The sequence below is a fragment of the Pseudopipra pipra genome, chromosome 1 (assembly GCF_036250125.1).
Source record: "Pseudopipra pipra isolate bDixPip1 chromosome 1, bDixPip1.hap1, whole genome shotgun sequence".
Taxonomy (NCBI): domain Eukaryota; kingdom Metazoa; phylum Chordata; class Aves; order Passeriformes; family Pipridae; genus Pseudopipra; species Pseudopipra pipra.
This window is the reverse complement of record NC_087549.1, coordinates 138,889,050-138,913,192: the sequence shown is the minus strand read 5'-3', so window position 1 is coordinate 138,913,192 and position 24,143 is coordinate 138,889,050. Positions and strand designations below refer to the sequence as shown.

General features: G+C 38.8%; 1 protein-coding gene across 1 annotated transcript in view; it reads right to left on the bottom strand.

Annotated features, from left to right (window-relative positions):
* The window catches only part of APBB1IP (amyloid beta precursor protein binding family B member 1 interacting protein), a 64,208-nt gene that overhangs the window by 14,695 nt on the left and 25,370 nt on the right, over nucleotides 1-24,143 (bottom strand). Inside the window, exons 6-10 of the mRNA XM_064635899.1 lie at nucleotides 23,054-23,213; nucleotides 19,362-19,483; nucleotides 12,326-12,400; nucleotides 10,990-11,133; nucleotides 7,508-7,618 (exon numbers count right to left, since the gene is read on the bottom strand). Of these exons, the coding sequence (XP_064491969.1) occupies nucleotides 7,508-7,618; nucleotides 10,990-11,133; nucleotides 12,326-12,400; nucleotides 19,362-19,483; nucleotides 23,054-23,213 (612 nt within the window). The remainder of the gene's footprint in view (nucleotides 1-7,507; nucleotides 7,619-10,989; nucleotides 11,134-12,325; nucleotides 12,401-19,361; nucleotides 19,484-23,053; nucleotides 23,214-24,143) is intronic.

Here is a 24,143-nt window from a genome sequence, read left to right as displayed (position 1 = left end):
TGTACTTTAAGGCAAAATGGCACTAACCTCAATTAATGTTATGCATCTCACACATAGAGACATATAATTTATTTTTTTATAGGGTGCAAACCGTGTCCTGAGAGGATCATTAAAATCATCTGACAGCAAAGTGAAAACATCTTCTCTGGAAAGGTTAAGCACCTTTGCTTCTGAAACATGCAGCACCAAAATGAAATACAAAAGACAACTGCTTAAAAAGCAACCACTCTAGAAGACATAGTTTGAATGAAAAGTGGGAATATGCAAGTAGAAGGAGACTTCAGAATTTTTCTCCCATTAAAAAAAAATGTAACAGCACTTTGAAATAATACAGAATACAGTGAACTTTTTTCTGTCGATGCCAAAACTCCTAATAATGATGAATTAATCACATCATTGAGCCTGATTTTGAAAGTATTAGAGTCTGACCACCTCAAAAGGACATGCCATGTTTCACCCAGAAAAGCACTGAAGAGGTTTGGAACAGAATCTAGTGTTCTCTTATGACCCACTGTCTATAAGCATCAACTGTCCAGAGATAAAGAAAGCAGAAGCACTTGAATATAAAGAGGTTATTTTCTGAGGAGATTTAAAAAAATATTTGTCCACAGATTACATTTTCAGATATAAAATAAATTCTTTGCCTAAGGAAAAAAAGATAGAACACATTGAAAACCTGAAGAAATGGGAACTGAATGACGCGGTTTCTGTGGTCTCTGCCAAAACAAATGACTAAAGGCCATGTGTGCATGAAATTGGAGATTATCCCAATAAAATGTTCTTTCTCTTTGCCTTCTTCCAACACTGAAGATGAAAAGTAAACTGAAGTTATTCAGGCATCTCATTGGATTCCTTGCCCTGAAATATATGGATCATTGCTCAGTTTCTGAGGCAGAAACAATAGCCAGAAGCATAAAGAGTGACTAACTTTGGATCAAAAGCTTTGGTTTTCAGCTGAATTTTCACAAAATGGTCAATATTTTTGGATACCTTAACTGTTACTGATAAACTTGTGCTGTGTTGAACTAGCTTCCCAGAAAGGACGAGACTCTTCTGGTTCCCATGACTGCAAGTAGAATTAATACTCAACACCTTTCAAAAATCACACTGAAGTAGTTCAAATTTGCAATCTATTTAACTATTAAGAATGGTCAAATTCTGATGCCATGCACTCCTTGCATGAAGACGATCAGGCTTAAATGCTCTTTTGAAGACGTGTGAACTCTACAGATAAAACACTAACTGTCCTATTATAAGGAAATTATTCTTTTGACCTACATTTCTCTAACAACTGAGGCAAATTTTTTAGATCATTAAAAATATATGTAATAGCCATTGTAACCAAAGAGGTCTGCTTTATGCAGGAAATAATATTTTCCGAAGCTATTATATTCCACTCCTCACTGTTCATTCCCTGTCCTTATTCTCCCCATTGTTTATACATTAATCTTGCAAAACTATGCACGTATTATGACTGTAATCCCACATATCTGAAAGTGTTCTTCAATAAAAAGTATTTCTGCTTTTGCTTTCTCAGTTTATCTAGCAATGAATTTTACTCTGAAACACTTACCTGAAGCATTCCTGCTAACTCAATTTCCAAATCTTTCACATAAAGAAATAAAAAATCTCCTGTTTTCTATCCTTGTTTCCTGCACTAGCCCTTTGTTCTACATAGTTGTTCTTCATAGTGTTTTCTATCTCAAACACTGCTAATTTTCACCTTCTACCTTCTTAAGTGTCATTGTGTGGAATGCATTATGTACAGGACTCAGTCTGCGATGGAGCACACCAGGTGTGAGGGAAGAGGGAATCAGGAGCTAAGCAGCTAAATACCAAATTATCTGCTAGAATGATGCTGCTGTTACAAACAGAAGCTATTCTTCTTGAAAATTTTATCCCAAATTTCTTTGGATCATTAGGAATTCTTTTAAAAAATTGTTTTCCAAATGATGCCAGGAATACTTAACTGTTTTGACTGCACAGGAAAATGTACCCAGCTGTGGAAATAGAGGATGATTTGCCTTTGTCTCAGTTTATCCCCAGGAAACCAATTTTTTTCATCCTAGATTAATTCAGCATTATGCACCATTACCTCCAGATTACTCAAGCATAACCAGCACCAATAAACTATAATTAAATCCTCTCTTTGTCACAGGCACATCAGACTGACTAAACCAGCAAATTTGCATATAGATTACCTTGCTATTTGTCTGCTTTGAAAGATTTTTCAACATGGTGTGACAAAATCAGCTCCTGGACTAGTGTGTGCGCAGATGCACACACAGAGACATCCAATGCACAAAATAAACATTATGTTCACAATTTCTGCTCCGTGCAAGAGATGCTGTTGCTAGCACGATGAACAGATTCATTCCTTCCCGGTGGAATCTCTTGGTTCTGAGGACTTTCAGCTTCAGAATATGAAATGAATTACAAAAGGTCTCATCCATTTCCACAGCATTTCCCATGTAACATAGTACATGATGAATGAGAAGATCCACAGGGAATCTATGCATATTGCATTTGTAAATGCAAAGGTAACTGAGGCACCAAACCACTCCTACTTGCTGTGTGAGGTGTGTGAAATTGTTTTTTCTGTGAAGGAGAGAGATTTTTGTTCCCTCACTGTTCCTCTCCCAGGAGTGACCAGCACTCTCCACAGGGTGGCAGGGAGAGCTGTGCTGTGACCTTCTCCTGCCTACTGTGCTGGGAACGGAGGGACAGATCTGACCTTGACAGATGCAGGTTTGAGGGAGGGTCTTCTTTCACACTTAGCTGCCCTTTCCTTTCTTCTTTTCTGCATATGGAGATCTCTGTTAAGAAAAGACTTGCTTTATCCGATGTCAAAGTAAAGGGTGTGATCTTGAAATTTATGTAAGCATTACATTTAGGCCGAGTAGAAAATAGGAAGAATCTGCATGTTTAGAGAAGCAGATGTCTCGGAAGTATTTATTTTATTCAGAGGCTCTATTTTTAATATGCCCAGGGTTCTTTGTGTTGTTTTTTAAATGTGGGACTTCCCTTGAGGGAGGAAGGCCTGTTTAGCAGTGGTATAGAACAACTGCATTTAAGAAGGTTAGAGCTCAGTGCAGATCAGGAGCCACTGGGAAATAAAATAGTTCTTCAAGTTTTATAGCTGCCCCAAGGCCTAAGAATTCCTGAAAGCCAGGTCCACTGACGCATCTGTGCCAGGGTACACTCTCATCCTCAGGACCCAGCCATGTTGGTTCTGGGCTGCTGCCAGGGACAGCTACAGGTGATCCTGCTCTCAGTCACCAACCACCAGCTGTGCCCTTTGCGGTTGGTCCCAGCTGGGCTTTCTGCTGCCTGAGAGTAGCTGATACGAGGAAGTAGCTGCTTTGTTCCGTTACTGCAGTTGTGTCCTGAATCATCCTGATAGGAAACTCCTCAATAAGCTCAGCAAAGTGCTCTCTCTTTTGCTAGTAAACATTGTGATGTGCTTTTAAATAGTTTCTGGCACACCACCCTTTTGCCCATTATGTCCTCAGTGTCTTGATGGTTAACAAAGAAGCAAAAACCACCCCATTTTTGTTGTAAACTGTAGTAGATGCAGTGCGGTGCTGACATAATGGGAAGAAATTATAGGAAAGGAGCATTCACAACACATTATGCTTCTCTAGCTGTAAGAGGAACATCCTACAGGGTGGATCTGCAGACAAGAATACTTATATTTGAGATAGTCTAGGTGCAGCTTCAAAATCACAGACTGCAAAACCCACCCCAGCTTCAGGCTAAGTATCAAAGCAACCTGCCCATGATGTGCATAATCTTGCTGTTGCTACACTAATACCAGTACCCAAGCCAGCATCAGCTAAGTAACCCAGGTATGATCACTGAAGTTGAAATGGCTAGATTAAAGAAGAAACAGGACAAGCGGGAGCTATTGCTCCTGGGGATTTGATGCATGTTAGCTGGGACAGGCACTAGGACTAAAGACTCACTGTCTCTGCAAGCTCCACACCTCACTGGAGCCTAGGAGAAAGAACTGGAGAAAAAGCCCACATCCCATTTAGAGAGATCCAGGGTGGAGCAACATTCAAAGAAAATTCAAATGTTCAGAGTCATGAAGACTTTGAGGCAACACCCATATTGTTCATGTCTGTGTCAGACAACCTGAGAAATTGCATTGTTCTAACTAAAACCAAGTCACTAGTGTTGAGATTAACATTAGTTATAGTGCTCCTCTTTCCTTTAAGTTCTAGGCAATGCCTGGCACACAGACACAAAAATGCATTCTCATTCTGCTCATTCTTGTAATATTTCTCGAGTGCTCTTCCCTCCTTAAAGACACATCATAAAGATATAAAGATGACCAAGGTTGGGGGGCAGCAAAAGGAAATGTTTTATCTTTTCTCCCTGCTAATATGAGACAAGACCTTCAAAGGCAGGAAAAAAATGTTACTGTTTTTAGTCGAGTTATTTGTGTAGAAGGCTCATCATACAAATGGGGACTGGAAGAAAAGCAAGGACATTTCCTTCAAGCATGAGGCCATATTCAACTGCAAGCCAGCCCACTCACTGGCCATTTGCTGCCATTTCAATGAACAAAGGGCATTTCCCTGTTCTTGAAGTAAGGATGCCAATTAGCTTAACCGGTTAGAAATAAATACAGTATTTTTTTCAACTCAATGCTCAAGGCTGGGAAATTATGTCTGGTTCTGAATTCAGTAGGATATTCTGCCTAGCACAGAAGCAAGGTACTGCTGAAGCTGCTACACCCTTGTGTTTCTCCTGCACCACAAAATATAATCTGGTCTCTTGCCTGTGAGCTGGGCAGTTTCTTTTGTTACATTTGAGACAGCAGAGCAAGTAACTTTGCTGATGAGTGCTCACTGTTTTGACACAGCAGTTCCTAAGAGGGTCCTCAGAAAGTAACAATTCTTTAAAAAAATGCAGTGGTATGCTATTATTCAAAAACATTCCAAGTGGCATTACAGCTTGCTGGAGCTAATAAGGGCTGCAGGCTAAAATTTTTCCCCAAATGTGAAAATTTCCTTTGATTTACAGCCACCTCAGTGAACAGTCAGCATGGGCTATGGCTGCTACTCTCTCAGTTACTTTCCCCCATTTGTTGTAAGACAGATAATCTTATCCTGCAGCCAATATAAGCAACTAACCAGAAGAGAAGCTCCACAAATCCCACTGTCCCGAGGGACACACAAGGGAATGGAAGAGCTGTGAAGACACAGCAAAGCCTTGGCTGTGGAGAAATTTCCAAATGGCTTGGACTAAACTGGGCATCCAAATTCCTTCAAAATTTCTAGGTTACCAGTATAATAAAGACAAATGTCTACCCGTTAAATCCACTACCTGTTGCTCACTGCACCTGTCTGCAAAAGTGATGTCATTTCATCTTGAGGACTTCATTCTCAAAATATGGCAGGATGAGAAATCATCAAGGATGATGGTTTGTTTTCCTTTGACATGTCAGGACAAGTTTCTCCCAACAAGAGAGATATTTTCTTCTGGGAGACTTCCATATAAAACCAGACAGGAACAAAATGTGACTAAGTGTGACAGATGGCTCTATGTCACTGTCCATACACTTTTGTGTCACCAAGCATCCAATCAGAGAGACCGACTTTTAACTTTGCTCTTTCCCTCAGCCCACAGATCTCAAGATGTATGACATCCTCAGCTCCAACCTCCAAAAGTAAGAGAAGGATATGACAGAACTCACTGCAGCAGCATGCCTTCAAAAAGGTACATGTAGAATTCAAATTAATATACAGAAATTATAATAAATATTAAACTCTCCATTGTACCACCATCAGAAAGCCACCCTAAGTGAGAGACTTCCACTTCTGAAATAACAGATTTGAAGATATCAGTACTTGCCCATACTTCCTGACCAACTCCAACCACTGCAAGCGACAATCATTAAAAGAAGCCAAGATTGAAACTGAGCCCATAAGGAATTTACCAAATGATGATTTGTAGGAATTAAAATGAAGAACAATCACCGTAAAATAATCTACTTATCACTAAGTCGTGTTGCTCAAAAATAATGATCTGATCAATATGATGTTTACTGCAAACGCATTTTAGAAGCATCAGAGCAAACAGTCTTGCTAAGTAGGTTTCATACATTTATAAGCCTTCCCTAGTGAGCTTTTAATCTTGTTCTTCTCATTTCACATTAAGGGTACGGCACTAACATCACACACGAAATAAAGGAAGTATTTTAGTTGAGTTGTGCCTTACTGCTAGTGAAACTAACATACCTCTTTTCACAGAAGATGGTGGTAATTATTGTGAACAGTTAAACACATTGCTACATGCATTCAAAAATCATGCTTTTATTCTCATCTGAACAGAATGTGAATAACTGTCATTAAATTAGTCAGATACTTCCTTGACCAGTCATCTGTTTAGAAAATCAATTTCCCCTTATTTTTTACATCAGCTCCCCTTTTCCTTTTTTTCATTAGAGGTTGTATTTTTCAAAAGAAATACTTACCTGTTAACTTCAGAAGGCTCGCCCCTATTTTACAAGAAAGGATAAAATGCTTCTTGCAGAGCATTTTGTGGAGGACTATAGTATTAAAACTGCTCATCTGTGTTAATTAGATACATCTGTTTCAGAAAATATGTATGTATCTATAAACCACTTCTGCTTGGCCATATGTAAATTAGGCTAGCAGACATTTTGGAACATTTTTTCTGAGATGGCAAGATACTGTGTTTTCTAATACTTTGTTTGCACTGCAGGTCTTTAAAAAGAAAAGCAGCAACAAATCTTCTGCCTTGTACACAGTAATCCCCCTGTATTCTAAAATCTGTATTAATGACAGATAGCAAGCAAGGCCCAATTACTGCAACCTCAAAGCTTCATTTCTTTCTGATTTAAGTGAAAAGCATAGGCTTCTTTTCCTTTTCTGAGAGGAACGCAAAATTCCCAGCTTACTTGCAGTGCTACTACCTGGAAAGGCAGCAGTGAGATACTCATTCAATAGCAAGCATTGATTTTCATGAGTGGATGAACAATGTATTTTGCCCTCCTGCCACAAAGAGTTGTGCAATAAAATATGACAAACGAGAGGTCTATTCCCGCAAGATTTTGTGTCTCAGTTCAACAAACCCTCAACAGGTATGACTATGCTGCAAAAAAAGTAGACATACTTTTTAGTATCTAATCCATGGTGCTCATAACATCAACATTAGGGACTGCCAGTCTCATCATACATCTGCCCTGTGTGCCATTTGTCCAAATGTGTCCAGTCACCTGAACAGTCAGCATATTCACTCCTGTTTTAAAGACAACTTTATAGATGCAGTGTAGACACATATCATAAAACTATCAGTAATAAAATTAAGGTTCTAAATGTATGTTGCCGATCAATAATGAAGCAAAGAAGAAATTACACATGATGTTGCAGGAGCTTTTTATCTAATCAGGGTCTCTGGAGCTTCACATTTAAACATGTTTACAAATAAAAGAAAATGTGTGACATTTGCCGAACTTATTTTTCCTGTACATTACCTTTAAGACAAAGCAGTGGTCTGTAGGCGCCTTGTATTTCACTTTGTGTTGATAACCGTAATACACATTCACATTCTCAAACTGAAGGAAGCATGCCAGATCCCGTGATGTCTACAAATGAAAAGCAAGCACATCACTGTTAGAACAAACTGAATTTTGATGTGAAACTCATTAATAGGACCTTTTTAAAGTGCATGAATGCCAATGTGTATTGTTCCTGATACTGTCATGAGGCTGACTGAAAAAAAAAAAGACTAATTTTAAGTGTGTGCATTCTTAAACTAACAAGTGGAAGAGGGTAAGTACATATTACAAATAATATATATAACACTGCAACAGTTCGCTCTTGTTCTGGTTTTGCTGTGCTTCATTGCTTTGTCTGGAGATTTTTTTCTTATGGATAATAAGACCAAAGAGAATACCATAGTAAGAAACCACACTGTTACAATTCTAAGTAGAGAAAGAAGGTTTGAGGTTCTAAATTTCTTCAAGAGCTTGTTTTTCTTTTGTATATGTAACACACAAACTCTCATCAGGACATACACACACATTTCATCTGTTTTGCTCTGAGTTTTCTTGAATCTCCTGGCATCATTCCTTTTCTGTTTATCATAGTATTGTTCACAATATATTGCTAAAATAACAAGGTTTCTTCTGCTGGCATATTTCTCAGTGAAGAATTTTGCATACAAAGCATAACTTTAGCAGTCCTTCGGGTGGAAATGCAAAAATAGCCATGTCACATGGTCAGTGTTGGCTAAATCAGGAAATTGTAGGGGAAAAAAAAAGAAAACAACAAACCACAAACCCCCTCTACCCCTAAGAATGAGGTTATATTTCTGCATAATTGGTTCTTCTATGCTGTTCTCATTGATACTTTCATTACAATACACCCTTGAGTTGGCTTTATCTACAAAATGAGTTTGCAACTAAGATTTGTGGGGAGAGGAAACACTACACATTGTATGTAGACAGGCCTTCTCCCTCTCCCCTTTCTCTGCTGCAGCTGATGCCAGAAATTTTATCAGTGACTGTCTGGACCTAGGTTCCAGAATGTGCTCAAATCCATTCAGTATATAACGAGTTGTTCTTTTCCCTTAGGTACCAGACAGTGGTGACTAGGACCAATATGAATGTAGCTGATATTTTCTTGGAGTAAGAAACATATTTTTATGCAAGGGACTAAGGCACTTATTGTCAGTATTTGTGCAATGTTAACACGACAAAGCAACTTTTAAACTGTATCTGCTATTCTGATGCTGTTGTTTTGTGACCCTGTCAATTAACAGCCCGTTTTGGAATAGGGCATAAGTAGAGCAATGCTGAAGAAAGAAATTAAGACAGCAGTGTTGACTGGTGCTGGTTTGTTAACAAAAAACCCAAAACAACAAAAACCACCACAGGCATGCGTATAAAATTACCTGAACATGTCCCTGTATTTTCATGTTCACCATGTATTTTACAGCCAACACAAAGTGCCAAAGGTATGCCAGACTTCTTTCTCTCTTGTGACAAGTGATAACATGAATATACAATGAATTTAAAACAGCTGCAGCAGCTGAAGATACTATTGTATGCTAATTCTTTGTTTCTGTACCTCAAAGAAAGATCACTCTACCCACAACTGAATGACGTGCAAGGTGCATGTGCACTCTTCACACCATCCTGACACGAGATGAACTCTCACAATTTAAGGGCTTCGACTGAAGAGCTCTACTGAATTCTGCTGTAGTGCTTTAAGATGTTTAACACTCTCACTGCACTTCACTCATCTACCACAGATAACTGTCTCCACAACAGGTGTGTGTACCTGAGCCTCAGCTGTTCCAATACAGAGTGCAGTAACTAAGATAACCACTAAACACAGATTTGAGCTCAGAGATTTGACTTCCTCTGGAATGGCTAAGACATGGATATGCATCCTTTTCCTCTAGGCTGTTACAGATGCAGGAGCAAACAGTTGACTGGTACTATTTGAAAGAGCTGTGACTATCTACCAAAGAATCAGATTCAAGGTGCTCAATCCCTGTGAGTGGCTGAGTCGGTAATATAGTGATTTTAAAGTGCTCACACTGCTCCTAAAAACGGCTCAGTTATAAGCAGGGTGATATACAGGGTGTTACATAGGCTGTAACAACTAAAGGCAATAAAGTGTTAAACAGAGTTACAAGGTGACTATGTGTACCCTATGTTTGCAGGCTATCACCTGAAAAAAAACCCCCACTTTCCTCATTTGCATTATGATGAAAAGTCACTAAAATGGGTATCATTGGATGATGAAAAAAGGCTGAGTAACTTTCACAACACGCTTGCCCTGTCTTGGCATTGTACTACTGGTCATCATTGGAGGCATGCTACAAGGAAAAGTCCAAGATGGACTCTGCATTAGACTATTCTTACACTTTTTCCACCTTAAGTGCCTTCCAAATAGCATTTCAGATCCTAATCGATAGGATGTTGTGTGTGCAGTATGATTTGAGGAGTGAAAGCTGTTACCTCAGAGTCAGACAAAGTCAAAGTAAATAGATGTGAAAGCAGCAAGGTAACTTGTGTTTCACTGCAATTTAGTTATAAACACAGGTCACTGGAGCAGCAGAACAGCATTCCTTTACAAGATATAATTTTTTTCCTTTGTAATTTAGTCAGGAAATAGCAGAACAGTTAAGTTTTAAAGCACAAATCCTAACAGTAAAGTTTCACCAAAATTTCCAAATATGAAGCACTAGCAGAGCTGTAAGTGGTAATAGAAGTTGTTTTCAGAATACAAAAAAAAATATAAAATACCATCAGTCCCAGAATCCACCATTCTATCTCATCACTGTGGAAATGAAAAGCCAGCCACCCTTAAGTGCAACACGTTCAGGACCTGTCGCTTCTTTAGTACTGGCAATTCAGACTCTAAATATTTTGCAATACTAAATGTCAGCACATTTGATTCAGACAGGTAGATGCTTCTGTCTCACTTCTTTCTACACAGAAGGCAGTCTTAAAAAGCCTTAAAAGGCACAACACATTCTCTAGGTACAGATCACTGTAGGAAGAAAAGTATAGAATTTCTGCACACTGGTTACTGGTGCAGAAAATATCAAAGTAAAATTCTACCTTTTTTGTGATAAGAAATAAGTTTACTTGACAACTTTTAAAAATACTCTTTCGCAGGGAACCCATATAACAGTGAAGCATTTTGGCAACATAACACCAGCTGACAAGAGCTTTGCTGTTTTCTTTCCCCTACTGACTTCCGCAGCAGTGCTATTCCCTTAATGCTTTTATCTATCTCTAGAAATCAAAAGGAGAGAAACGTGACAGGATTCAGTGACTACATTCTAGTATTTGCACAAGTGGTGTAGTCAAAGATGAACCATAAAAACCCCAACCTCTCAGATGCACCAAACAGTGCTCTTAAAATGTCATCTTGGGAGTTTTACACTTTCACCTCCATGAATTGTTTTATTGCTAAGAGGATTATTTGGCTTCCTGACCTTGGTTTTTCCTTTGGGTACATAATAAATTCCAGAAGCTCGTAGAAGAAAATAACGCCTCTTCCAGGACTTTTTTCCATCTTCTTTTAAATAAAGGGCCCCTTCAAGCTCTGGCACAATGACAGATGTCCCACAGAAGCTTTCCTGTGCAACAAGAACAACATTGCACAAAATAAATCAATTTAAGCACAATCCTATTAATAAATAGCAGAAAAATGCTTCCTTGAAAAATAAAGATATTTCCTGTGACAATGAACATATGAATATGGGGAATGCAGGAGATGAACACCTTAGACAGGCAAAGGAAACTTTTCCAAGATAATGTGGTAACTCTGCCATCCAAGTTGGGTGCTCACACTGAAAAGGAAGGCTTTCAAAACCTCCATTCCCTAACAGGTCAAGCAAAAACCTACAAGAGGTTTTAACTAGACATAGATATGCTCAGTGAAGGCAATAGAACAAAATGGTTGGTCCTGTTGCTGCGTTTTTTTCTGTACTGCTGTATTTATAGGTTCTGTAGAGAAATACTTCTGCAGAGAGATTCTTTAGAGACTCCTCAGAGCTCTAAGAACAGCCACAGAAAAACTCCCTCTGTCTCTGCTTTCACCTTTAAATATCTGCTAGCACTTACAACACTGTTTAAACAAATACACTGTCTGCTTGAAGGACCTATTGGTAATTACTATTATAAAAATATATAAAAATTACTATTGGGTAATTTTTAATGCCAACACACTTATCACTTAAAGTTGGCATTTAGAATTCACCAGGACTTTTGCTGGGTGACATCTGATGTCTTCATGAGATCTAATTTTGAAATGTGAGTCCTCAGTCACCTGAGAAAAAGCATTTCCTTACTGAACTTTTACTAAACTCAAAATGCTTGCTTAGAGAACTGTGACAATATTTTCTTTCAGATAGCTCTGGGTTTTTCTCAGGCATGCCACTGAAGCAAACTTAAGCAGGAAAGGCAAGAGGTTAAACAGACTTTCTGGAAAAGTGGAAAGGTTCTTTTTCTGTAGTAGTACAGCTAATAATTAGAGAAGGACATCTACTTCTAACCCAAAAGATAATTGCTTGGTACTGGTCAACCTTAATAACCATAAAAGGTCCCAAGGGCTGGCCTAAGGGTGCACAATCTGCATTTTCAATGAGGGTCAGCAGATGCAGAGGAAAATTTACCTATTAAACTCGAGATGCAAAGATGCCAATGAACACAGAACTCTGTTATTACACACTTGCCCACAAAGAACTAAATGCTGTTATTGCAGAGCAGATGAAGATGGTGGCAGGATTTTGGTGACATTTGCATCATCAACCTAATAAACTGACTTACCTCCAGTAAAGCCTCTTTGTTTTTATCATTCATTTCTTTGCTTTCGTTCTTCCCTTTGTTTGCCAGGTAGAAATTCTGATGAAGACACAAAAGAAATGGATGTTGACTATAAAGTCAGCAATATAAGTAACTAAATTACAAGAAACCCACTCAGTAGTTACTGAGTCTTTCAATACTGGGTAGCTGAGTCAGCAGGTGCAAGAGGCAGATGCTCATGGACCCTTCTTATAGAAAAATTTAATCACACCTGCCTGCTTACGAGTTTTAATTCTTTATTTTGAATATAATTTGAAAGTAATCCAAAATTACTTTTACCCATGTGTATACAGCCTCCCAAAATTAAAAACAGCGGCTTATAGTTTTGCCTGTTTTTCTAGATCAATGGGTTTGGTTTTAGCATTCCAATTTTCAATGCTTCCTTTATTATTACAGGTGGTAGAGAACCTAACATTTGATTGCATGCTGATACACAATGAATGTAAGGCAGTATCGAAAAGCTAGAAAGCCTTTCCTAACAACCCAATCTTGCAGTTTGGATATAACTCAGCTCTTAATTTTTATTAAAAGTGCTTATATGCTAAAACATTTATCCAAAGTTATTACTTTCTGCTCATATTCTGCAAAGTATTTTTATGCATTATTATATATTAAAATATATTAAATGATTATATATTAAAAAATCTAGAAAAAATTCAAATAAACGATCACCATGATATCTTGGCACATGTGCTCCAGCCTACTGAAAGAAAAGCCTACTCTCCTCCATTTCTGTGCCAGAGGGCTGTGAAGCTTCAGCCACCCTCAGAGGACCCAGTGCCTATCTCCCCCTGCAAACAGGGAAGCACAGCACCTCATGCATATACTTAGCAGTAAAAATAAATTCACCCACTGTTAAACAGCAACAACAATTCTGCATCCATCTTTGTTGTACAGGCGGACAAACGGACAGCACTTGGACATACTTGCAAATTCTGGCAGTGGGAAGGTAGCTCAGGAGCATGCTAGGACTTGTGTGCTGGAGCACATGCAGTGGCTTTGCTCAACAGCAAGAGGGGCCAGACAAGCAGAGTCTGGCTGGCTGCAGATTGTAAGGCAGCTGCAAGTGAAGGAAGCAGGTAGGTCAAGGATGCCATGCATCAAGCAGCATCTGGATCCATGGTCTTGAGGCCAAAATGATAACACTCAAAATTCTCATGTTCTATAATTTTTCAGTTTATCTGACTTTTTATCTCTCTCCATTTTTTCACGTCTCAAGACTATGAGAAGGGGACAATATATTTACATGCCTAGAACTCCACAACAACTAAACTGCAACATAAATGCAAACATTACCAAAATAAAAGTGAGAAGTGTGTAAATGAAGGAACATGCCATTGCCACCATATAAGAAAGAAACAAACAAGCAGCAAATCTGCCCTGCCAGCATACCACATTTACAGCAACAAGGTCTATCTGATCTTCCACACAACCACATCTTCTTTTTCAAGCAGTGCTGTGAACAGCTGTCTGCCAAAACACAAGCCTCATAGCAGATGGTTTTTGGAGAGGCACCAGGAGAGGAAGGAGAAGAGGTCTGGATCTCAAAAACAGTTCTTTAAAAAAACTGCTTTCTTAGAAGTTCACATTAAGTCAGACGGGATATCAGAAACACAGCCACCTGCAATTTGGCATGTGCTGATGCCATGTCTATGCTATGAGAAACTTGAACGTTCAGTACAATAGACAGTTATCCCAGGAAATGTAGTTGGCTTCAGGCTGTCAGGACGTATTTTTAGTCCACAGCCGAAGGTAAGCAAACACTAAGGACACAGCTTTGCAACTACATCTGAAGACAGTATTCACAGTGGAAAAAATCCCAAGCCAGCTCAAAGAACCCACCACTTAAAAGTGTGTTCTCAGTATAACCTAGTGATACCTGCCTATGCAGTCCAAAATCGTAGGTCTGACTGAGTGACAATGCTCCACTCATCCCTCTGGAAAAAAAGATGCTGTTCTGAGCAGCTGCAGCCCAGTCCTCTGTGCACATGCAACAGGTCTTCTTGACAGGCAGCACTATCACAACCCTGCTGGCTTAATGTTGGCACACCCACTCTGGCACTGATGAAAGTATGAAGAGAAATCTGAGAGCACTGTTAGGCTGGGTTGGACCTCCAGACTTTGGGATGGATTTGGAAAGTAGACGGACATGCAAGCTGTAAGTATTCTTCTACAGATCATTATAAAGGCATAGTACAAATCCTAAAATACACAATGAAGATTTATCAAGGTAAGTACACCTTATCACTGTCTGAACAAGGCTTGGCTCATCAGCTTTACTACCAGTGGGAGAGCATTCATCTGGCTCAGTCAGCCTTCCGTGCACTGATAATAAGAAAACAAAGCTCCTCTGATTACAACTGATTCACGTTCAGGCATCTGGCATTTATTTAGCAGAAGCACAGACCACCCTGTACTGACATAATCAATCGTAAAGAGAAAGTTTGCAAAAATATCCACGCTGGATCTCTAACACCACAGCTTTTTCATTAGGGAAACAGGGCTCTGTCACCTAACCCAACGCTACACAGATGTACACTGTCATCTTTCACCTGTCAGCACACATTTCATTTGTTACCAATTACCTCCTTTACGTCTTTGCCCTGAAATCTGGAAGTACATGGTACTTATTTGTCAGTGGCTAAAAACCTGGGGAGCAGACTGTACACTGTACTTGTTTTATCACCGTGTGGTCTCCTATTTTTGATGAGAAGCATTCATCCTAGAGGAAGCAAACCACATGAGTCCAGAAGAAGTCATTTCAAGTCCAGTAGTCAAAGGTCATGATAAAAGGCAAGCTCTTTCCTGTGTGAGGACACCGCTGTGAAATGCATGTTTGGTTTGCCATGTCAGGTCATTAATGGGACAAGATATGGCTACAGGGCAGCTTTCCACATATATCTACAGATTTGAGAATTAACTATTTCTTACATTCAAAAGATGAGTCTATGCATAAAATCTTTCCACTTAAGGCTACAGCCATCTCCTTTTGTGTGGAAAGGCAGGTAAAAAAAATCAGGCTGTATCTCTCTCCACTGTATAACCCTCAAACAGTGGAAGAAGAAAGTGTTTTCATTAGTTTCAAAAAACATCTATGGTGGCATGTAAGCAAACCAAACTTGGATCATGGTAGAAACAGTAGCCTTAACTACTGCGCTGATCATCGTTCACATCTCTATATCTATAAAAAAGCATTTCCTAAATGAAACAGCACCTCTCTCATACCTTTCACCCTTTTTCATACACAGCCTCATACAAGTGGGAATACAGCAGCAACTACTTGTCAGTATATAGCAAAAAACAGGTGTTCCAAGAAAGTATGCTCCCCCTGCCCCCCCTACTGCTTAGGCTGTATTTTTGCTTTCAAGCTACTGCAAGGTCCATCAAGGACACATCATGATATGAGTTGCAGGTATGACCATGTTCTGGTTTATTTTTTTTCTGCACAAACCATACTGCATTCAGTACACAGTTGAAATTATCTGAAAGGGGATGTGAACTGGCCAGTTCTTGCCTCATTTTGGGTGCAGTTTGGATGAGTGTAAACAGGGAGCCCATTGCTCAAAGAAGGTAGTCACGAGTATGAAGCAGCTGCCTTGTTTGCTGCACAGTGTCCCCGAAAAGTGCACTCTAAAAACATTAGAAGATACGTATAATTGCTCTGAAGATCACAAATGTAAATAAATATACGAAGCTAAAGGCCAAGTTCTTTGAAACCCCAAAAAAGAGATAGAGATTAACATTACTAAGCAATGGAAGTACAGCGAAAAACACTTCCCTGTTCTCACTTCTATTTCTTTGCACTTTTGCCAGCATACTCAATAATCAGGTTCCCTGCTACCCCTTTATGTTTCCTTCACTGGGTAACAGTGGAGACAAAATAAAAACCTTGACTCATAGGAAGTGGCCAAACTGGTGAAAAACAAAAGTATCACCTGCTGGATACTAGCCCAATTTCACTGACTTCAAAATAAATATTCAAGCATGAAACTCACTACAGGTGTCCAGTTATGAAAGACATTACGAGTTCTTACTCCACCTCCTTCTGACGCTGTTGAGAACTCTTGCTTTTCAGAAGAAATAAAATGTCAATTCAGTCATGGGTTCTCCATTGGAAGGTGTAGCTCTCACTTCTGGCTCACATATGAAGGAGCAGAAGCATAAAGTACTCACTGTATAGACTTCCAATAATTTTCATAAATACTGTCCCATTATAATTAAAAAAAACCAAAACCAAAAAACCCCACATGCACATGCTGTTTGACTGCACTGTTTGACTTTATCAAAAGAAAAACACAGGAAATCAAAGTTCATGCAAGAAAAAGTGAAATACAACGCTCTAAGAGCATGACCAGCAATTTAGTCAGGAGTTTAAATTCAGCTACCTCTTAAAAATAGCTGTGTTTCCCCCATTTTTCTTTCTTTTAGAGTATCTTTTAGCTGAGAATTATTCTTTGAGCTTTTGAAAAGAGGTCTTTAAATCTGCCAACCTCTCCTTTCAAGACAAAAGCACAGCATCACTCAACCACATGACAAAGCATCACCTTTCCCATGTGTTTTCTTTATTTGCCCATGTACCAGTACGTATTTTTGTTTCACTCTAGTCATAGACTTGTGATGCTCCATCTCTGTGGATGAGTCACTGAGAGCAAGTTCCCTGCTGGGTAAGTTATATCACAGTGAGGAAAGGGCAAAAGTGTGCCTGTCTTCGTGGAAGAGGGGGACACCTAAGGATTGTGCTTTTTTCTACAGTGTATTCCAAACACTATAAAAAATATTTTAGAAACAAAGTCGAAGAGAAATATTAGAGAACACTGCATGACAATAATGATAGTCCTCAAAAAAAGCCACTGGCATTAGCTGAGCAACACGTTCCTAGCATAGACACAGAGAATAAATCCTGCCTTTCAGAACCTCAGTTGCCTCTTAGAAAATGAAATGCATTTAACTAATTGTTGTTTAACCTATATCAGCTCTACAACTACTTCACAGAAAGAAACAATGAACATTGGCACAGGTCACAGACCTTCTCCAGAGGTCCACCTGTTTCAGGAAGGCATCTGAACACCTTTATAATAAGATTTTTTTAAAGCACTTAATTGTGTCAAACCTCTGTAATGAAAATTTTGTATCACTGATTTGTCTAAGAATAAATTGTAGGCACCTGTCCACCTTTGGAATTTGCCTCTTTTTTTCCCAGAAAAGTATCTGCGAGTTATAAAACTGTGAGATCTCCACAAACAACCTCCAACTGAACAAGCCCTAAATACAACCAACAAAGAATTCAACTGCTGCTGCACTGGCACCACTTGGTGTGCCAAAAAGCGCATTCTGCAATTTCTGTACTCCCAAAATGAGTTTACGAGGCAGCCTTGACTGAGCTAGGAGGAGGCTGAAAATACTGAGAATACAGTATCACACCACTAGATTTCAGTTTCCCGTTGGTTACACTACAATTTCCACATGTAGTTAGTTAGGTAATAATAGACCCTGCCCTACCCCACCCCAGCTCAGCATTTCCACTTGGTTTACCTTTTCAGGGACTTACTCCAGATCACGCATTTTACCATGTTTTACTAGTGTGAGCTCTGTCTGTACAATACTGATTATTTTCTGCCACAAAGACAGTTTGCTGATATTACCTGTCTCACAGTGTTTGAATTTACTAAGCCTGAGAGATGGTTAGACTTTATTACTGGCAAAATATTTCAACGGTATGACTGCCGCAACTACTCAGTTCCCTTTGACTGTTCATTTTAGAGCTTAGAAGAGGGGCTAAAGCTCAGTGACTGCAGACTGGTCTATATCCAGTTAGGATGGGAGAATAGAGTTACACTCTTGTTCTGGTTTTGGTTTAGGTCATGCTTATTTCTAAATTTCATTCCAATCAAAATGACCAGAATCCTCATCAAAGATTTACCTCCTGTGAGAGGTTTAGAGCCCTGCCCAAATAACATTACTAGTGTACAAATCAAACGTGCATTGAACCTCTGCTGCTAGGTATGTCTATGTGCATTAGAAAGTATGACACCTTGAGCCATCATGTATGTTTTAATTACAAACTTGGCTTTGCTGTTTCATATTAAAAATCAGCATCATTCCATGTACACTGCAGGATAAGTTTTCTTTGCCTGACTGTGGATACTTGTGTCAATGAAGGAAACTTCCTCTCCACAGGTTTTATTTGAAACATTGGCTCATTCTATAAAAAAACAACTTCCTAATGAGCAGGTTGGTGAGATTTGCTGCCAAATTATATATTTGACTCAATTTCTGGCAATACTGAATTGCTGATTTTTCTCTAGCTGCTCTCAGGAACAACCCAGATGCTCAGTCAGCTAACAGGACACTGACAAGGGGAAAAGATCTTGTGCCCCAGAATCCATCAACCGTATGTGCTAGGGTGTTTGTAAATATGGTTTTGACTACAGAGCACAAGAAATACACAATTTGTGTACACACCCATCCCTCAATAATTTAATGCAATTCAGTGTGCAGACCCTCTACAAAGCTAGACACGAGTTACTGTTCACCCAATGCTTCTTCCCAGTATAAATGAAATCCAGATAAATTCTCTGTAGAACTCAGCATACTCTTCATGAGTTTCACATACAACTGGCAAAAAACGGACCTTAAAGGAAAGGTTGATTTTCATCAGTAGAAATAGTGGAGAAGCTGTAATAATGACAACAGCCAGATTTTTACGGCTGTGCCATCTCACCTCAGTTCTAAGAGCTGTGCCTAAGCAAAGGCTTGTGCTGGAGGTGAATTTTATGCTTCATTTTTTAACACTATAGATGGGACTTTTAAATTTACATCAGGAAAAAGTAGAAAACACTAATTTTCAAATCCTTGCATTCAACATTCTGGGGTTTTTTTGGTTGAAAATACAAGTTTTGCTTTCTCTGACAGAGCTGAAAGCAAATTATTAATGCAATAGGCAGCATGCAGACTAAATGACCTAAGTTTAGACTCTAATCCAAATACCATGTTAGCTTACCTGGGGATTTTTAAATAAAGCATATTTTTCCTTTTTCTCCAAAAACAGAATCTTATTCTCAGTGTCTCGAGTCCAGTCTGATAACACTGCAACAACATTTTCATGGTCTTCAAAAAACCTTTCTGGAGAGATAGAAAAGGTAATGTCAGACATTCAGACTCTTTCTCCCCTCTCCTGAGGCTGCAGAAATTCCTGTGTAAGAATGTAATCATTATCTGATGTTCACGCATAGTTGGACAGTCCAGTTCTTTTCCACTACACAGATAGGAGTAAAACCACATGAAATTGTGTCACATGGAAGTGCAAAGCAGCTACAGAAGATGTCTTACATAGCTGTGGCATGCTCCTGGATTCCTCCTGCATCTCTATGCTGTTGCTTCAAGATCACAAAGGATGGAAATGGTGATCCACCAGGAGTAGATGGTTACACTCATGTCTTTCAACGGCTCTCTGCTTTTGTTTGCTTTTGTTTTTTTAAAGTTTGCAGTATGATCAGGGAGGTACATATTCACTTTGGTGAATCAACTGAAACAAATGTAAAAATTTATTTCCTTGTCTTTTTACTTATTGGAACAAATGAAAAACTGCTTTTTGTCAGCAGGGAAGAATTCTATCCACTGAAAATAAAATGTTTGGTTTCAAGCAACTGTATTTAAAAACACAAATAGAAAAAGAGAGGAAATAGGAAGACAGACTGAGAGCTGATGTGAAGATATACTGGTTCACCCACCATCGCTGTAGCTAAAAACCTTACCAGGGGTGTGGGAGACCTAGTGTCAGTTCTATCCCTTCCTGATCTGCTCTGAACCCAGGTCCTCCACCCAGGAAAGCCACAGGGGTATGCTGAGGTTAGGTGGCTCTGATCTCTTCTTCTGCAGTTTCACTTATATAAAGTAGCTGAACAGTAATATAAACCCCCTTTCAAAGGAAAAGGAATTGAGCGTCATTTGACAGGTCATTTTGGAAGGACCCAGCCCATACTCTTCTACAAATTCAGTACTGGGATAGGGAATTCACCCAGCTCCAATTTTCAGTATGATTTTGACAGTTCTCTGGGAACAGCTGTACTTCTATTTCAGTGATCTGATGATGACATCTTCCAATGGCCTAGGCTGGCCTAGTGTAAGAGGAGATAACACAGCATACATTTCCTAAGCTTTCTTTAAAACTTCTTGTTACTTCTGACAAGAGTTCAGTACATCCCATCCAAACTAAATTTTGTGAATTAATTAAATTCACAGAATGGGATTAGCTTCAGGACCAGTCCACAAGTAGATGTCAACTTTTAACAACATAAACAACACAACTCATTTAGCAACTCATAAGTAAAAAATAGAAATAAAAAGCACTTTATAAAACCCAGGTAATGGTTTGAAGAGTAAATAGTACCTTATAGCCCATGATAGCCATAAAACAATTCTCAGATCATAACACACATTTTTGCCACATACACTTTTGTTTATTTATTTCCCGCACCAGGATTTTCTTGTATAAATGGTGTGATCTTACCATCCTCAGGAGGGTCTTTTTAAAAATTGTTGTTACCAAAAAAGAAAAAAAAAGTCAAATCTGGATGCCTATTATAAGGCAAGAGTCTTTACTGTAAAATACATGCTGGTATGTACAGGCCAGTGTTATATTGCCATCTCACTACTGAGATTACTTGCGATATTTAACATAATTAATCTAAAACCGTAGTTTATTTTATTTGCAATTATAGTCTTTCAAAATAACTGTATATATAAGATAACTTGTCAAAGATCTTGTGATATAAAATTAGCTTGGACCTTCGGATTAGCATGAAATACTTGCTGCTCAGATTTGCTTCTTAAAGTAAATGTAATTTTATTCTTTTAAATGCCTGAAAAGCAGGCAGAAAGATGAACTGCAGAAAAGCCTGTCTTCATGCTGATAGTAATAAAGCTATCTAAAACAGCCTAGAAATATACTGACAAGAATAAAGAATAGTTCATATTGTTTTGATTTTGAACAAAATTAACTACATGTTGCTGTGCACTGGAAGCAGAAGAAAGAATATGTACCATTCCACTCATACTGAAATTCCCTTCTGCAAACAAAAAGGCTACATTCCCAGCAGATTTGGACCTGGTAATAGATGTCTGCATCAGGAGTTAATAGATTTTTCTTTTTTTTTCCTGAACCAGCTACAGGTTTATTTCCTTTGGTACTTTTCTTCTGTCCTGACTTTTAAAATGATTTTTATTCATTACGAGAGTAATTTCTTACTATACCGATACCCTAACACTAACCCAAACCATGAAGCACTAGCTGGGACTAAAGCAACACAAGTAATTTTTATTTACAAAAAAAAAAATAATCTAACCATTAACCCAATGTTTGTATCATATAATCTCACTGATACCTTCAGTTTTAACTGCATGATAGGAAATCTAAAATGTCTATCCAGATTATGAAGAAACACAAGTCCATTCTTTTTAATGACTGTGGAGATTCAGAAAACAATCTGTTTATGTGCTGTCATCCTAACACTCAGACATGTTTGTCCAAGTCACACTAGACAAAACGGAGCAACTTTCTAAGACAGGAAAACACCAAAATTATTCAGTGACTTTTATGAGATTTCTAGGGTCAAATGACATTTGCAGTCTTTCCTTAGTTAAGATAAGCAGGCACAAAAGAATGCAGCATCATTATCTTAATCAAGTAGCAAGAACAGATTGGTAGTAAAAACCTGTGCCAATCTTACAAGCAGATGAGTGCCTCCTTGCTCATGACCAGTCAGGCTTTTTCCAGCTATTTTTAAATTTCTTTAAAAAAGCATGATTACACCTGGGGCTCTTTTAAAGTGCAATATTGATATTTGACTTTATTTGTGCATTTTCACATCTCTGCTAAGGGACTGTAAACTAAGAACATTAAAGGCTGTTTGACCATTTCCCATTTCTCTAGGTCAAATGTGACCCTGAAAGAAAGTTGTGGCAATTTTCCTTTTCCTTTTGATGTCAATACCTTCGCAGTCTGGACAATAAAAATATTCTGAAATAATTCACAATTAGAGAATACTCCGATCTTAAGCAAACGTTGAAGCCTTTTTCAAACAAGACTCATTATGTTGCACCAAACAATATGTAAGTTTTGCACACCTGTTTCCTAGGGACCTATAGGCCAGGTTAATTACTTCCTAAATAATAACTTAGCCTCAGCAGAGCTGCAGAGCCATCAGAGAGCAATATCCTGTTCACAGTCACACTTTAAGAAAACAACTACCACAAATGAAAAGCATTAGAAATTACTGATATGCTTCTCACAGAGTCTTGTTTAATTACAACATCTGTTTGGCCAGTATGTAACAGCCTGCTGACAGCACTCAAGCACTGCATCCTCTCTTCAAAGAGCAGAGTTGAGTACTGGTGTGTTTGGGCCTGCCACCACCTTGAAATTCACATGGCCCCTTCATTTTTTGTAAAATAGAATAGTGGAAATGGTGATGGGCAAGGAGCCTTCTGCAGTTCAGAGCACAGCTGAATGGACTCACTTCTACAGCAAGAACAGCTCTATATATTCCTGCAGCATCCCTCAGCTTAGAGTCTGTGATGTTCCAACTCCAGGGGACACAGAGGCAGGAGAAATGTTATTACATTTTCAAGATTACCAACAGCACAGTATGCACCATATCTATTTGCTATATGCCATGTCACTACACCACTTACCAATCTGCAGCTCTGGGTACATTTCATACAGACACCAGTCGACGTTGCAGTCGCAGTGGGTTTTCTCAAAGAGATTGTCTAAAACATCCCGTGTCACCTGACGTTCATCCACCATCAGTGACTTTGTGCTGTTATCGTACATGTGCACCTTGATAACGAGCTGAGTAGAGTCACAGAAGAGTCAGTTAACTTCAGAAGCAAGAAAAAGGCTAGTCTGAATCTGCTAACACAGATAAGAAAGATTAAGGCTGAAGGTTATTACTGATTCAAAGGCACTCTGTGTCCCACAGCGAGCTTAGGGAATAGAACACCTCGGAAATTTTCACATTATATTGCCACCAAAATAAAGACCTTTTCTCAAAAAAGAAAATTGAAGCTTCTCCTGTGCAAGACTTCAGGAAAGGTGAAATTGCTAGGGAGAAAAAGCAGAAGCTAATCTCTTCTTTACATCTACTACATGTGCAATTAAGGAAAATGCTTGATAGGGAAAGCAAGTACAAAAGGACAGAGTATTCTTAATGTAAGCAAGAAATGTGGAAAGCTTAGTTTTAACTGAGAAAAAGAGCGTGCATTTCTTTCAGAGGAACAACACAAGAAAATGCTGAAGTATGTAAAATGTGAAAAAACTGCAAATACATTATAAGGAAAGTACTTAAAATGCTCCATTAGTATTGAAAACAGTAGAATAATTCTCTACAGGGTCCGTACGTGGAAACTGGAACCAAACTGGTGAATTGGGAGGACTTTTCCATATACTCCTGTTTAAATAGCTCCTTATTTTAAAATGTGCACATAAGAAGCAAAGTCTGCCCTCCTGAAGTCCAGCGCTGTGAGCTTGCTTTTCACTATCCTCCCTGGCCTTTGCTCTCCACTTTTGGTAAAAGAGAGAAGATTAGTTTTCTTGACAATTACTTAATCAATTTAGAATTCAGGAATGGCACAGTAATGTCATCATAGTGACACAGCCATAAGATTGAGCCCTACTGGGTGGGAAAAAAAATGGGGGGAGGGGAATCTCCCAAAGGAGAATTGCTAACATTGCAAGGAAAAGGGGATGACCAATGAGCAATCTTAATATTTAACAAAGGTC